This window comes from Muscardinus avellanarius, assembly GCF_963383645.1.
Source record: "Muscardinus avellanarius genome assembly, chromosome: 10".
In the NCBI taxonomy this organism is placed as follows: domain Eukaryota; kingdom Metazoa; phylum Chordata; class Mammalia; order Rodentia; family Gliridae; genus Muscardinus; species Muscardinus avellanarius.
In genome coordinates, this window is record NC_137796.1 from 54,612,751 (window position 1) to 54,627,899 (window position 15,149).

General features: G+C 50.6%; 1 protein-coding gene across 1 annotated transcript in view; it reads right to left on the reverse strand.

Annotated features, from left to right (window-relative positions):
• Positions 1-15,149, reverse strand: part of GRIK5 (glutamate ionotropic receptor kainate type subunit 5) — a gene marked incomplete at both ends in the record, with an annotated part of 71,834 nt that overhangs the window by 15,272 nt on the left and 41,413 nt on the right. Inside the window, 3 exons of the mRNA XM_080703090.1 lie at positions 10,292-10,465; positions 11,024-11,133; positions 11,283-11,396. Of these exons, the coding sequence (XP_080559216.1) occupies positions 10,292-10,465; positions 11,024-11,133; positions 11,283-11,396 (398 nt within the window). The remainder of the gene's footprint in view (positions 1-10,291; positions 10,466-11,023; positions 11,134-11,282; positions 11,397-15,149) is intronic.

Consider the following 15,149-nt stretch of genomic DNA (forward strand, 5'->3'; position numbering starts at 1 on the left):
GGGAAGCGGGAAATTCCCTAATGCACATGTACAAATATATCAAAGTCAATCACTAAGCCAAACATGAGGAGGGAGGGGGAGGGAGTGGGGTGGGAATTACAGAAGGGGTACATGAGTGATGTGTGTATGTGTGCCTCTACCATCATGGACTCCACTAAGATGTATGACTACACCTCAGGAAAACTAGAATGGAAGGGTAGGAGAGGAAGAAGGCTGAGGTTGATTAATGGAGGAGCTACATCCGAATATGTGTAAAAGTATGAATGTAGCATGGTTAACCTGGACACTCATTGTTGTCCAATGAGTGAGGACGGGAAGCAGGGACGGGGAGGGCACCAGGCACAGTCTGAATGTATGCCATTTTCAATATGATCCACATTTTAAAAAAAAGATGAGTACAATGCACCAATAAAAAATTTTTAAAAAGCCGGGCGTGGTGGCGCACGCTTGTAATCCCAGCATTCGGGAGGCTGAGACCCGGAGGATCGCAGTTCGCGGACAGCCTCAGCTACTTAGTGAGGCTCTGCAACTCAGTGAGACCCGGTTTCAAAATAAAGAATAAAAAATAGGGCAGGGGGTGTAGCTCAGAGGTAGAATGCCCCTGGGTTCCATTCCCAGACACGCAAAATAATAATAATAATAATAATAATAATAATAACAATAATAATGATAAAATAAAAAATAAAGGCTGCTGGAAAGTCCCCAAATTCTGGCTCTAGCTGTATGACCTCGGAATTGTGTTTCAGTTCCTTACCCACACGTAGGCCAAGTCGTAAGCCCTTCCTCGCAGCTTTGTGAAGAGTTTATCTGGCAGACTAATGTGCTATGCCAGTGCTTGCTTTTACTGTCTTGGTGACACAAGACTGACTTGGGAGAAGAGGCACCCATGGGCCTGGCAGTGGGACCCCAGGGTGGCCATTTGTCTTATCCTGGTCCCCTGTCCTCTCTCCTGGCAAGAGGGGCCAGACTCCCTGCAGCCCACACAAATCTGAGTGGCCTGAAGGCAGAGGAGAGGTGGGGAGACTGAGAGGCCTCCCAGGCCCGTGTCCCTGTCCTGGTAGATAAAAATGAAAACAGCAGCTGTTCCCTGCCTGTGCATGTGCAAAGCACTGAGCTAGATGCTGGTGTGAGGGCACAGTGGGGGCTTGACAGAGGGGTGAAAAATAATATGGCCTCTTGAAAATTAAGCCCAAATTCCAACCCACAAGACCCAGGGACTGACACAACCTCTCAGGAAACTTGGTTTCTCCAGCCTCCACCCCGCCCACCAGGTTGATGTTGATATTGAAACTAAATTATCCAGGCACTGGATAATTTAGCATGTGTACCAGGCACCATGCTAGCCCCTGAGGACCTGCTGGCTGACCGGTGGTGGTAATGGAGCAGAGGTCAGTGGGACCACTCGCCGAGAGGGAGCAGGACAAAGATGGGGAGGTAGATTTAGGGGCAAAGATGTGAGCCGTTTGGGCCAATGAGTTTGGGGGTGCCTGTTAGGTTCCCAAGAGGGGCAGCCCAAACGGGCTAGATGCAAGGAGAGGTCTCAGATGAGGATTTCAGAAGTAGCCTGGATGTGCGTGAAACAGCCCCTGACCAAACAGAACATGGGGTGGTCGCTAGTGAGGGGTGTGTGGAGAGGGCACTGGTAAACTGTGGGGCACTCTGCGGGTCAGGGTCACTCCAGGGGTGGCACGTATGTGACAATGAGCACTCCAGTCTAAACAACAGAGAAAGTACAGTATGTGATTACCTAAGCCTAACTCCTTGGTAAAAAAAAAAAAAAAATGTATTTTTTGCACCATTATAATATGAACACATCTCTGGTTCACACTGAGGAATGACTGCATGCTGTTTTGCTGGCACTCTGCCAAGAACTGGTCTCCATTTTGGAAAGCCACATCTTGGGACAGCAAGTCCACTTGTATTTGAGTCACTGAGAAGCTTGAGCCAGCCGCATTACTAAAGCATCACACTCACAGAGAACTGTATTTGCACAAACACATCTACTAACCGTATCAACTGTGGACCTCAATTTTTTCTTTTATAGTACTGGGGATGGAATTCAGGAGCATTCTACCTGAGTTGCACACGCAGCCCTATTTATTTATTTGTGTGTGTGTGTGTGTGTGTGTGTGGTACTGGGGATGGAACCCAGGGGCATTCTATCTCCAAGCTACACCCCCAGCCTTATTTTTTTATTCTTTATTTTGAAACAGGGTTGAAACTGAGTTGCAAAGGGCCTCACTTAGTAGCTGAGGCTGTCCGCAAACTGCGATCCTCCTGTCTCAGACTCCCAAAGGCTGGGATTCCGAGCGCATGCCATGATGCCCGGCTATTTATTTTTTTTAAATTTTGAAACAGAGTCCTTCTATGTTGCTGAGGCTCTCCTTGAACTGTGATCCTCCTGTCTCAGTCTCCCAAGTAATGGTATTATAGGCATGCGCTACTGAGCCAGCTATAACCTTATGTTCCATCATTCTAAATGTATTCATTGTAAGTAGGTGCTACATGACTATTGAATTGTCTTCTAGTGTAGCCACACCCAAGCCTTTACATATTGCTATTACACATATTATATTAGAAATCACTTGGCCACTTTGCAGAGTGACCAAGGGAGGTACAGGGGATGCAGTCAAAGAGAAGCCTTGGGATGTGGGTTTCCAAAGCAGAGCTGTCCTGAATGATGACGAGGCTTCAGAAATGGCTGCAGGAAGCTGCAGGCCAAGTGGACACAAGACCAGGGCCCAGAGAAGCAGGTTCTGGCCAAGCTGTTGTGAGTCAGGTGCTGGCAAAGTCCCCCAGGATGATGGCATCACACCCCTGGCGCCCACCACTGGGAGTCCCCTGAGAATTTTCATGCTGGGGCCACATCTATAGATTAACACGCATTTGGTGACTGAGCAAATATATGGGTGGATTTGGGGTGCAGGAAGGGTGAGCTGGGCTTCCTGAGTGATAGCCATTAGGAGTCGAGAATACTTTGCTGGAGAGATGACCCTGGGAAGAGGGTTCCTCACCAAGGAGTGGAGGGCATGGTTTGTAGAGAGGCACTGGTCCCCCAGCCTGACGTGGGGACTTGGACAGATTTGTCATGGTGGCTCTGCTCAGTGTCCTCTCAGCCATCTCTCACACCCGGCTCTCCTGCCTGACTGAAATGTTCCTCCCTCTCTTTAGCCTGGATGACTGCTTTGCAAAAGTCTTTGGGACTCAGCACAGACTCACCTCTTCAGGGGGTGTTCTCTACTGTTCTGCCTCTGCACTCTGTTCCTCTATAGCACTTTTATGTGCATCTGATACATTATATTAAAACATTAGCTGAGCCGGGCTTGGTGGCACATGCTTATAATCCCAGCTTTTGGGAGACTGAGACTGGAGGATCCCGGTTCACAGACAGCCTCAGCTATTTAGTGAGGCCCTCAGCAACTTAGTGAGACCTTGTTTCAAAATAAAGAATAAAAAATAGGGCAGGGGGTGTAGCACACACACACACACACACACACACACACACACACACATTAGCTGGCATGGTGGCACACGCTTGTAATCACAGTACTTGAAAGGCTGAGATAGGAGGATCACAGGTTTGTGGCCAGCCTCCACAACTTAGTGAGGGCCTCCGCAACTTAGGAAAAGCCTGTTTCAAAATAAAAAAATACAGCCGGGTGTGGTGGCGCACGCTTGCAATCCCCGCGCTTGGGAGGCGGAGACAGGAGGATCGCGCAGGTTTGAAGCCAGTCGCGCTGGCTTAAGAGACCCTGTTTCCAAATAAATATATATATATAAAAAAAAGGTCTGGGAGTGTAACCCAGAGGTAGAAGGGTTTCCAGGAAGACCAGTAACACCAAAAAATAAAAATAAAAAAAATAGAGCCAGGTGTGATACACACTCTTGTAATCCCAGCATTTGGGAGGCTGAGACAGGAGGATTATGGTTCATGGACAGCCTCAACTACTCAGTGCGGCCCTCCGCAACTTAATGAGACCCTATTTCAAAATAAAAAATAAAAATAGGGCACGGGGTGTAGCTTGGAGGTCGAATGATCCTGGGTTCCATCCTCAGACCCATTAAATAAATAAATAAATAAATAAATAAATAAATAAATAAATAAATAAATAGCTGAGTGTGGTGGCACACGCTTGTAATCCCAGCATTTGGGAGGCTGAGACAGGAGGATCCGGGTTCACAGCCACCCTCAGCTACTTAGTGAGGCCCTTTGAAATTCAGTGAGACCCTGTTTCAAAATAAAGAATAAAAAAATAGGGCTGAGGGTGTAGCTTGGAGGTAGAATGTCCCTGAGTTCCATCACCAGTACCGCAAAAAATAAAAAATAAAAATAAATAAATAAATATAAAAAAATAAAAAATTGGGCCGGGTGTGGTGGCGCACGCTTGTAATCACCACACTTGGGAGGCGGAGACAGGAGGATCACAGAGGTTTGAAGCCAGCCTCGCTGGTTTAAGAGACCATGTTTCCAAATAAAAATATACAATGGGTCTGGGAGTGTAGCCCGGAGGTAGAAGGGTTCCATCCCCAGTACCACCAAAATAAATAAATATAAATAAATAAATATAAAAAAGAGGGCTGGGAATGTAGCTCAGAGGTCAAATGTCCCTGAGTTCAATGTTCAATCCCCAGTACAACACACACATACACACACACACACACACACACACACACGTATTAGCACATTTCACTTAGGCGTGTGGTAGCTGTCTTCCACTGCCACCATCAAAAATGTCTACATGCTAATTCCTAGAGGACATATCCCCTTACATGGTTAAAGGGACATTGCAGGTATGATTAAGCTAAGGGTCATTTGTGGGGGAGGGCCAGGAACTGGGAATTGCACCCAGGGGCATTCTACCTCCAAGCTACTTCCCAGCCCTTTTTATTTTGAAACAAGGTCTCACTAAGTTGCTGAGGCTAGCCTTGAACCTGTGGTCCTCTTGTCTCAGCCTCCCAACTACTGGGACTACAGGTGTTATACCACCATGTCTAGTGAGTTAAGAATCTTAAGATGGTCCTCAACTGTCCAGGCAGATCTAGTGAAACACAAGAGTGCTTATAAGTGGAAGAAGAAAGTGAGATAGAGAGAGAGAGACAGACAGACACAGATGCTATTCTGCTATTTTTGAAGATGAAGGAATGGAGGAGGGGGCCATGAGCCAAAAAATCAAGTGGCTTCTAAAAGCTGAAAAAGGCCAAAAAGAAAAAAAAGAGAGGGGTGGGGGGCTTCTATGGAGCCTCCAGAAGGAGGCAGTCCTGCCAACAACTTGATTTTAGCCCTGTGATAACTATTTTGAATTTTTTTATCTCTAGAACTGTAAAATAATATATGTATGTTGTTTTATTTTATTTATTTATTTATTTATTTATTTATTTATTTATGGTGGTACTGGGGGTGGAACCCAGAGGCTTTCTACTTCCAGGCTATACTCCCAGACCCATTTTATATTTTATTTGGAAACAGGGTCTAAGTTGCTGAGAGCCTCACTAAGTAGCTGAGGCTGGCTTCGAACCTGCGGGATCCTCCTGTCTCAGCCTCCCAAGCACGGGGATTACAAGCGTGTGCCACCATGCCCGGCAATGTGTATTGTTTTAAACCGCTATAATTGGGTTAGGCTGGTGCCGGGGCCAATGGCCGGCATCGGAGCCTGCCATGAAGCAAGGCCGGTGCTGGGGCCCTCAAGGCCGGGATTGGAGCCTGCTGAGGGGTTAGGCCGGTGCCGGGGCCAGCAGCCGGCATCAGAGCCTTCCGTGAGGCAAGGCCGCTACTGAGGCCTCCGAGGCCAGATGGGAGCCTGCCAAGGGGTTAGACTGGTGCTGGGGCTAGCGAGGCCATCATCGGAGCCTGCCGTGAGGCAAAGCCAGTGCTGGGGCCTCCAAGGCCGGGATCGGAGCCTGCCGAAGGGTTAGGCCGGTGCTGAGGCCAGTGAGGCCGTCATCAGAGCCTGCCATGAGGCAAGGCTGGTGCTGGGGCCTCTGAGGCTGGGATTGGAGCCTGCTGAGGGGTTAGGCCGGTGCTGGGGCCAGCAAGGCCGGGATCGGAACCTGCCATGAGGCTAGGCCGGTGCTGGGGCCTCCAAGGCCGGGATCAGAGCCTGCCGAGGGGTTAGGCTGATGCCGGGGCCAGCGAGGCCGTCATCGGAGCCTGCCATGAGGCAAGGCTGGTGCTGGGGCCTCTGAGGCCGGGATCGGAGCCTGCTGAGGGGTTAGGCCGGTGCTGGGGCCAGCGAGGCCGGTATTGGAGCCTGCCGTGAGGCTAGGCCGGTGCTGGGGCTTCCGAGGCCGGGATCGGAGCCTGCCGAGGGGTTAGGCCGATGCCGGGGCCAGCGAGGCCGTCATCAGAGCCTGCCGTGAGGCAAGGCTGGTGCTGGGGCCTCTGAGGCCGGGATCGGAGCCTGCTGAGGGGTTAGGCCGGTGTCAGGGCCAGCGAGACCAGAATCGGAGCCTCCCATGAGGCAAGGCCGCTGCTTGAGCCAGCGAGGTCTGGATCAGTCCACCGGGTAGCCAGGCCACTACTGGGGCTGTCAAGAGTGGGATCGGGCCGGGCGTGGTGGCGCACGCTTGTAATTCCTGCACTTGGGAGGCAGAGGCAGGAGGATCGAGGCCAGCCGCGCTGGTTTAAGAGACCCTGTTTCAAAAATACAGAAAATAGGTCTGGGAGTGTAGCCCAGAGGTAGAAGGGCTTCCAGGAACCCCAGTACCACCAAAAAAAAAAAAAAGAGTGGGATCGGTACTTGCAATGCAGCATGCACAGAGAAATATCACAGAAAATAAAAATCAGATGCTTCCCCTAATCAGCAATAACTAGGAGGAAACGGGCAACAGGAAGAGGTCGAGCTATAGAAAGGGCCCTATAGTGAAGCAACTAAGGTGATCAATCAGAGGGTAGGGAATAGGGGAGGATGGAGCCTCTTTAAAAAGCAGGAGGTACATAAACAAATGTATCAAAGTTAATCACCAAACAAGCATGAGATCCAGGAAGGGGGAGGGAATGGGATAGGGGCTGGATGAGGGCTAATTGGATGATGTGTGCTTGTATATCCTCTCAAGTCTTGTATTCCAATGTGATATATGATTACAATGCAACAATAAAAAAAATAAATAAATAAACCACTATAATTGTGGGATTGTTTTTGTTTTGGCAGCAGCCATAGAAAACAAATAGAGGGGTATCACCTGAAACAATGCAAATTGAAAAACATTTTAAAAATTGTTAAGAGCCAGGAGTAGTGGTGCATGCTTATATTCCTACTGCTTGGGAGACTGAGACAGGAGGATTGTAGGTTCATGGCCAGCCTCAGCTACTTAATGAGGGTCTCAGCAGCTTAGTGAGACCCTGCTTCAATATAAAAAATACAATCAGGTTGGGGGTGGAGCTTGGATGTAGGATGCCCCCGGGTTCAAGCTCACTGTGGTACTATGTAGTAATAATCTACATGAACAAATTGAGATGTCATTAAATCACAGACTGTAACCAGGCCTCTAGCCCAGGTCTTGGGATGGCTAAAGTATGAACTTGCATCCACAGTAGTTTCTTCTCCCTCCTCTTCCTCCTCCTCCTGCTTCTCCTTTTTTTTTTTTTTTTTTTGTGTGTGTGTGTGTGGTTTTGTGATTGAACCCAGGGGCATTCTACCTCCAAGCTACACTCCCATCCCTGTTTTTAATTTATTTTGAAACAGGGTTACACTAAGTTACATAGGGCCTCATGAAGTAGCTGAGGCTGGCCACGAACCTGTGATCCTCCTGTCTCAGCCTCCCAAGTACTGGGATTATAAGCGTGGGCCACCAAGTCTGATTCACTGCAGCTTCTTTGTAAGTTTTTCCATCTCTCACTTTTTTATTTTTTTATTTTTTTGTGGTACTGAGGGTGGAACCCAGGGGCTTTTCTACCTCCGGGCTACACTCCCAGACCTATTTTATACTTTATTTAGAAACAGGGTCTCACTAAGTTGCTGAGAGCCTCACTCAGTAGCTGAGGCTGGCTTTGAATCTGTGGGATCCTCCTCTCTCAGCCTCCCAAGCGTTGGGATTACAGATGTGCACCATCATGCCCGGCTTCCCATCTCTTTATAGTACCCCTCATTTAATACTTTTATGGGCTCAATTAACTACTCCATAGTGATTAACAATAAAAACTTAAAAAAAAAACTTGAAAGTTTCAAAGCCAGCGGACCAAGTGGATTGCAAATGACTGCCATATGACAGTTAGTTCTACTCAGCTGGGGGAGAGAAAACCTGCCACCTAGTAAGGTTAGTGTTGAAATTGAACAAATCTCATATTAAACAATATTTTGGGGACATATTCATTAAATAAACTATGAAATCCTGTGTTTATCTGTTTGCTTGCTTACTGTTAGCTCCTCTGCCTCTGGAGGGCAGAGGTGGGGCTGATGCCTCCACTGGGCGCCGGTGGAGTGGCTGTGGAGTGGCTGTGAATGCATCAGCTGTGATGGTGAGGAGGCAAGGAAGAAGCGCTCCAGAAGGCAGATCTCTTGAGAGGCTACCAAGGGCTTTGGCCCAGCTGGGCCAAAACAGTTCCAAAGGCTGGTACAGCGAAGGGGCCTAGTTATGGCCTAGCCCTGACTCTAACTGAATGCATGCTCTTAGCAAGTCATTTCTCTCTGGGTCTTTCTTTGCAGTACTGGGGGTTGAACCCAGGGGCACTCTATTACTGAGTTACACCCCCAACCCTTTTTTTTTTTTTTTTTTTTGAGACAGGGTCACGTTAAATTGCCCAGGCTGGCCTTGAACCTGTGATTTTTCTGCCTTGGTTTCCTGAGTTGCTGGTATTACAGGTGGGTGCCACTGAGTCTGGATGGATTTCAGTCTTTTTTTTTTTTTTTTTTTTTGCAGTACTGGGGATTTAACCCAGGGACATCCTACATCCGAGCGACACCCCCTGCCCTATTTTTTAGTCTTTATTTTTATTTATTTATTTATTTATTTACTTATTTACTTATTTATTTATTTAGTGGTACTGGGGTTGCTGGAAGCTTTTCTACCTTCGGGCTATACTCCCAGACGTATTTTTATATTTTTTTATTTGGAAACAGGGTCTCTTAAGCCAGCGAGGCTGGCTTCGAACCTGCGTGATCCTCCTGTCTCCGCCTCCCAAGCGCAGGGATTATAAGCGTGCGCCACCACACCTGGCTGGATCTCAATCTTCTAATCCATAAAATGGAGAGAATATTTCCTGTCCTAAGCTTTCTCCTTGACTTCCTGTGGTCCTCCAGTGGAGGAGGCAAGAGAAGTTGTGGAAACTGCAGCCAATCTGGAGGGTGATGGAAATGGAGCTGGGCCTAGTGCTGGTTGGATGCCAGTGCCATGCTCTTGGATTTGTGAGCGAATCTGCCCAGATTTAAGTGTTGGCATATATTCCTTCTTTTTTTTTTTTTTTTTTTTTTTTGGTGGTACTGGGGATTGAACCCAGGGACATTCTACCTCTGAGCTACATCCCAAGCCCTATTATTTTTTATTTTGAAACAGGACCTCACTAAGTAGCTGAAGCTGGCCTCAAACCTGCAATTCTTCTGTCTCAGCCTCCCAAGTACTAGGACATGGCTTAATTCTATTTTTAAAACTGTGGCTGAGCCGGGCGTGGTGGCGCACGCTTGTAATCCCCGCGCTTGGGAGGCAAAGACAGGAGGATCGCGCAGGTTCGAAGCCAGCCGCGTGTGCTGGCTTAGGAGACCCTGTTTCCAAAATGAAAATGTAAAAATAGGTCTGGGAGTGTAGCCCAGAGGTAGAAGGGCTTCCAGGAACCCCAGTACCACCAAAAAAAAAAAAAAAAAAATTGTGGCTGGACACCATGAGTTGTGGGTAATTACTCCAATGTCGTGCTTCCTGGGCCTTGTCGCAGGGCAAAAATAAGTTCTGTCTAGGATACTGGGGTGCTTCAAGGACTCTCAGTCTTGGTGACAACCAGGGTGATATCTGTGACAACACAGTACCCCTCCTATTGTGGCCCAAATCCCTTGTGTATCAAAACAAGGATGTCCAGTGCAGAGGGCACTTTTCCATGGCAGCGTCACTGAATCTGTACAGTCCTGAGACATGGACTTTTTTATATCCTTATTTTTCAGATGAGGAGGTTGAGGCTAGAGAGGGGACGTGCCTATATAAGGTCACAGAGCCAGTGGGTGGTGGTGTGGGGCTCAGCTTTCTGAACCTGTCCCAGTCACTCAGCTGGAAGTGGAGAACCAGGAATCGCCCAGGAGACTACAGCAGCTCCCTAACCTGCAACTCAGAGGGCCCCTCCCCAGCCCCAGAGAGGCAGATAGTGTCTCACCAGACTCCGCTGACACAGCGCGTAGACAGCGCCCGGGGCATGATCTCCGAGCCCTGCTGCATGAAGCCCCCCACGGGGAACCAGAGGCTGTTGCCCAGCGTGTATTGGTTCTCCAGGATGTGGGGGCGCGCCCGCAGGCACGGGTGTGGGTTGTACCACTCATAGGGACTCAGCCTGTGGAGAGACAGAGTTGGGTGGATACGAGGCACAGGGGGAAGAAAGAAAAGGAGGGAGGGAGATGGAGCCACTATTAGAAGAGGAGAGATGGAAAAGAGCTAGACAGAGATACATACACAGAGGAGAAGTAGGATGAGACACACACACACACACACACACACACACACACACGAGAGCTAGACAGAGACACATACACAGAGGAGAAGTAGGATCACACACACACACACACACACACACACACACACACACACACACACATACACGAGAGGCACAGACACCAACATACGACAACACAAGGAAGTAGAGAAGACAGTAGACGCAAAAGAGGAGCGAGATGGAGCCAAGAGGAGGGAGACAGGCATAGATAAAAACCCACAGAGCAGAAGTCAGAGTCACGAGGGGAAAGAAAGCCAGAGGCAGGGCAAGAAAGGAAGGGAGGAGGGAGAAGGAAGCTGGAGGCCCCAAAGTAGATGGTTCCAGCAGAGGAGGCGACATGCAGGTGAGACACAGAGGCCTGGCTTGTGCCTGCTTCCCGACGGCAGACAGTGGACTCACCTGGCAGCCAGGAACAGGACACAGCTGACAGCCAAGTAGGCAAGGAGCATGAAGAGCCACACAGCAGGGGAGAAGGGGTCCAGGAAGGAGAAGTAGCCAGGCTTGCGGCCCTGCGGGGATAGGGATTGAGACCCGGAACTTGTATATGCTCAGCCCCTGCCTCCGCCAGGGACCCAGGAACCCGACCGGCCCATCTGAGGTCCAGTGGCGTCTGGCTCCCACGTGTGGCCCCTGCCCCTAACCCCCAGGAGAAGCGTACCATGTGCACTCGGTAGAGGATGCTGATCCCCAGGGTCATGAAGGGTTTGGAGAAGTCGATGACCTTTTCCCGCTCGGCTGTGATGGTGAATGCAGCCACAGCCAGATCTGCCTTCTGCAGGGCAGAGGGAGAGGAGGGGAAGACATAGGTGGGCAGTTAGAGAGAAACGCAGGTGCCAGTGAGAAAGGGCCAAAGAAGAGAGGAAAGGATCAGAAGGGGCCAGGAGTCCACCTCGGGCCGACTTGGGCCCTTGCAGTCTATGGGCGGTGTCTCCTCCTGCTGTCCTGCCCAGCTACCCCATCTCAACCACTCTCCTGTCCCTTCCCCTGTCGAGTTCATGATTTGGGCCTTGCCACTACAGAACCACCACTCGCCCTGCAGGCAGTCTGACACTGACATTGAGACACCTGGCCAGTAGTAACCACTAGCAACAGGTGGCTTGATTAAGTACTTGCTATGTGCCAGGCTCTGGGTGCGACAGCACTTCAAACAGATTACCTCATACACTCCTTTCTGCAGCTTCCTGGACTACTCCCAGGCCCATTTTATAGATGGGGAAACTGCTGAGAGGCAAAGGTGCAGCTGGGAACCACAATTCTCCTGCCCCAGGAGACACCAGCAGCCCAGATGGTGCCCCAGACACATAGGATGGGTGCCCAGTCCCATGAGACGATCAGAGGGGAGGCTGCACACAGTCCTGAGTAGGGAGCGGTGCTGGGGTCCAGGTCTGAAGTGGTGATGGTCGGGACATGTTAAGGACACTGGGGCCTGGCTGGTGTACCCAGAATCCCTTTCAGAACATACTGGCTCATTCAAAAGAGCCATCTTATCCTGCCTTAAGAGGACACTAGTTGGCCTTTTTCCAAGGGCTGGACACCAGGCTGGGAAGACCCTGCAGTCACACACAGACGTGTACACACTGCACACGTGAGCATGTACAGTCACTTCTACACTAGCACTCTCACATGTGTTGAGACTCAGGCGGGGGCAGCACACCTGCTGTTCACGCAATCGCAGGCCACAAAGCAGGACCACACAGGGCCATTTCCTAAGGGCCCAGCACACACCCTCACACCCGTGGCACTCACACTCACACGCTCAGGATGGAGCAGGCGGGCCGAGCACAAGGACTGGGGAGCCCTGCTGTGCCCCCGGTTGCCATGTGGTCTCAGGCAGAAGCCTTCATGCACATCTCTGGGCCTCAGTTTGCTTATCTATAAAGAGGGGGCTGGGTACCACATCCTCTATGGCTTCCCTGGTCCTGGGGTGGGGACAAGCCTCCCAGTATGCCCTCTTCCAGGCACCCTGACTCCATGTGCTGGACCTCTCCTGGGCCCCAGCAAAGGGTAAGGGATGGAGGGGGCCCCTAAGTGTAAAATGAAGAAGAGAGCTCCCCCTGGCGCTTAAGCCTCTTGCGAGCCAAGGTCCGCAAGAGGCTGAGACTGAGAGCACAGGAGGGAATACAGAGCCAGGCATGGCAGCACACACCTGTAATCCTGCCGCTTGGAAGGCAGAAACAGGAGGATCACAGGTTTAAGGCTAACCTCCACAAGACCTTCAGCAACTTAGCAAGACTCTGTTTCAAAATAAAGAATAAGCCGGTGCAGTGGCACATATTTTTAATCCCAGTACTTGGGAGGCTGAGACAGGATGATTGCAGTTTGCAGACAGCCTCAGCTACTTAGTGAGGCCCTCTGCAACTTAGCGAGACCCTGTTTCAAAATAAAGAATAAGGGCCAGGCGTGGTGGTACATGCTTGTAATCCCCATGCTTGGGAGGCGGAGACAGGAGGATCACGCAGGTTCAAAGTCAGCCTCGCTGGCTTAAGAGACCCTGTTTCCAAATAAAAATATAAAAATAGGTCTGGGAATGTAGCCCGGAGGTAGAAGGGTTTCCAGGAACCACAGTACCACCAAAAAAAAAAAAAAAAAAGAATAAAAAGTAGGGCTGGGGGTATAGCTTGGAGGTAGGGTGCTCCTAGATGCAAGCCTTAGTACCAGAAACAAAAAAGAGGAATACAGGTCCAGAGTGAACGTGCAGAAGGAAGAGAGGACACAGGTCCCAAAAGTGAGAATGCAGGTAAGAGTATAGCCACAGCCAGGGGAGAGTAACCCTAGCTTGCCTGGGACACAGGTCAGGAGATGGCAAGGCACCAAAGTACAATCCTGGGTGACAGAGGTCCCAAAGCTGACAGTCAGGAATAGATGGCATGGGTCCCAAACCCAAGCCATGTCAGTGAGAGATGACACAGGCCTGAGAGATAACCACAGGGCAGACAGAGGTGGTACAGGGAGCATGGGCATAGACATGAAGGTTGGCCCTCAATGCCAGGGAGCATGGGCATAGATGTGAAGCTCGGCTGGAGCTGAAGTTAGACACCAATGCAGGGCAAGGGACAGGTGGCAGCAGCCCAACATGATCTAGGCACAGAGAGAGACACCTTGGCCCCAAGACAGAGCCCAGAGAGTATATGGCCTGGGCCCCAACTCCAGGTACACTCTGAAGACGCCTGTAGAAGGTCCTGGAATTAAGAGTGAGGAGTACTGGTCTCTCTGTGTGCCACATTTATGACTAAGAAGTGAATCGTTATGGAGCAATCACAGCTGGTATAGGAATCCTACTATTTTGGGGTCCCCATGGAAGGTGGGTCCCTGCGAGGCCCTTCATGATGGCCTAAGTCCCCAGATGGGAGAGAAGGAAGAAGTGTCCTTTCAAATGGGTTAAGGGAATCTCCCGGCTATCCTCAGGCCAGGTGCTCAGAACCCCACTCTTCCTCAGAAAGCCTGAAAGGTTCCCACTTCTTTCTGTCCATCCTTGATAACTCACCAGCCTCCTGATCAATCCTGAGGCCTTGCCTAGGCCAGGCACCATGGCCGGGCCTGCTCCCTGTCTTTCCAGTAGTGAGGGAAGGGCTCTGCTCTGGAAACACTCCTAGATCTGCCCACTTCTTCCCACCTACAGCTCCCAAGCCCACAGCACCAGACAACCACATCTGCTCCTCACTGAGGCCCCCACCGCCACCCACTAGCCCCCAGTCCATCTCCCACATATACGCCAAAGGGATGGTCCCCTCTTTGAAACCAAGCATAGCTCCCGATACACCTAGGACAAACTCTTGGTGGCGTAAAGGCCCTGATTATCTGAGACCCACTTCCCTCCCACCCCTCCCCACTCTGCTCTTCAGCACAGCAGGTGCATTCCCCACCTCAGGCCTTTGCCCTTGCTCCTCCCTGCTACTCCTCACCCCTGGGGGCTTGGCTCAGGTCTCACCCTTTCAGGCCTCCCAGAGTGCCTCAAGACCCCCTCACGTCCACCCCAGGGTCCTCTTTCTCATGTCACCCATCACTCAGAAGTATTCCTTCTAAGTGCTTGTTTGCTTCCTAACAGGTCGTCTTCCCAACTATTTCATAAGCGCCTGGCCTATCTGGTTCAGTGGGCACCTCAGCCTACATGGAGTAGGTCCTCAACAAACACTGCTTAGTTCTGGCCAAATCCAGTCTCTATGAATGGCTTCTGTGTCTGCCAAGGATGCCCCACCACATTCCTGGGCCACTTGCCACCCCTCTCTTGTGCCAGCTTCCTTCTGGCCGCCCCACCATTGAGCCAGCCACTCCCTTTGCCTGAGGTCAGCCCTCAGCCCCACAGAGCTGGATCCCACACATCCTCCGCTGGATGCCTTTCAGGGACCCCCCACACACATACACATCCTGGACACTGATCTCAGCACTCAGCTCAATCTGGAAGATAGCTACCTGCTTCTCTGCCTCTGCCGCTAAGCCATGGGCCTTCAGGGCCAGCTGGACGTGCGGCCTGTCTCCAGTGCTGTTCAGGAGCCCTCTTAGAGCAGGGTCTGGTGTGCCTCGTGTT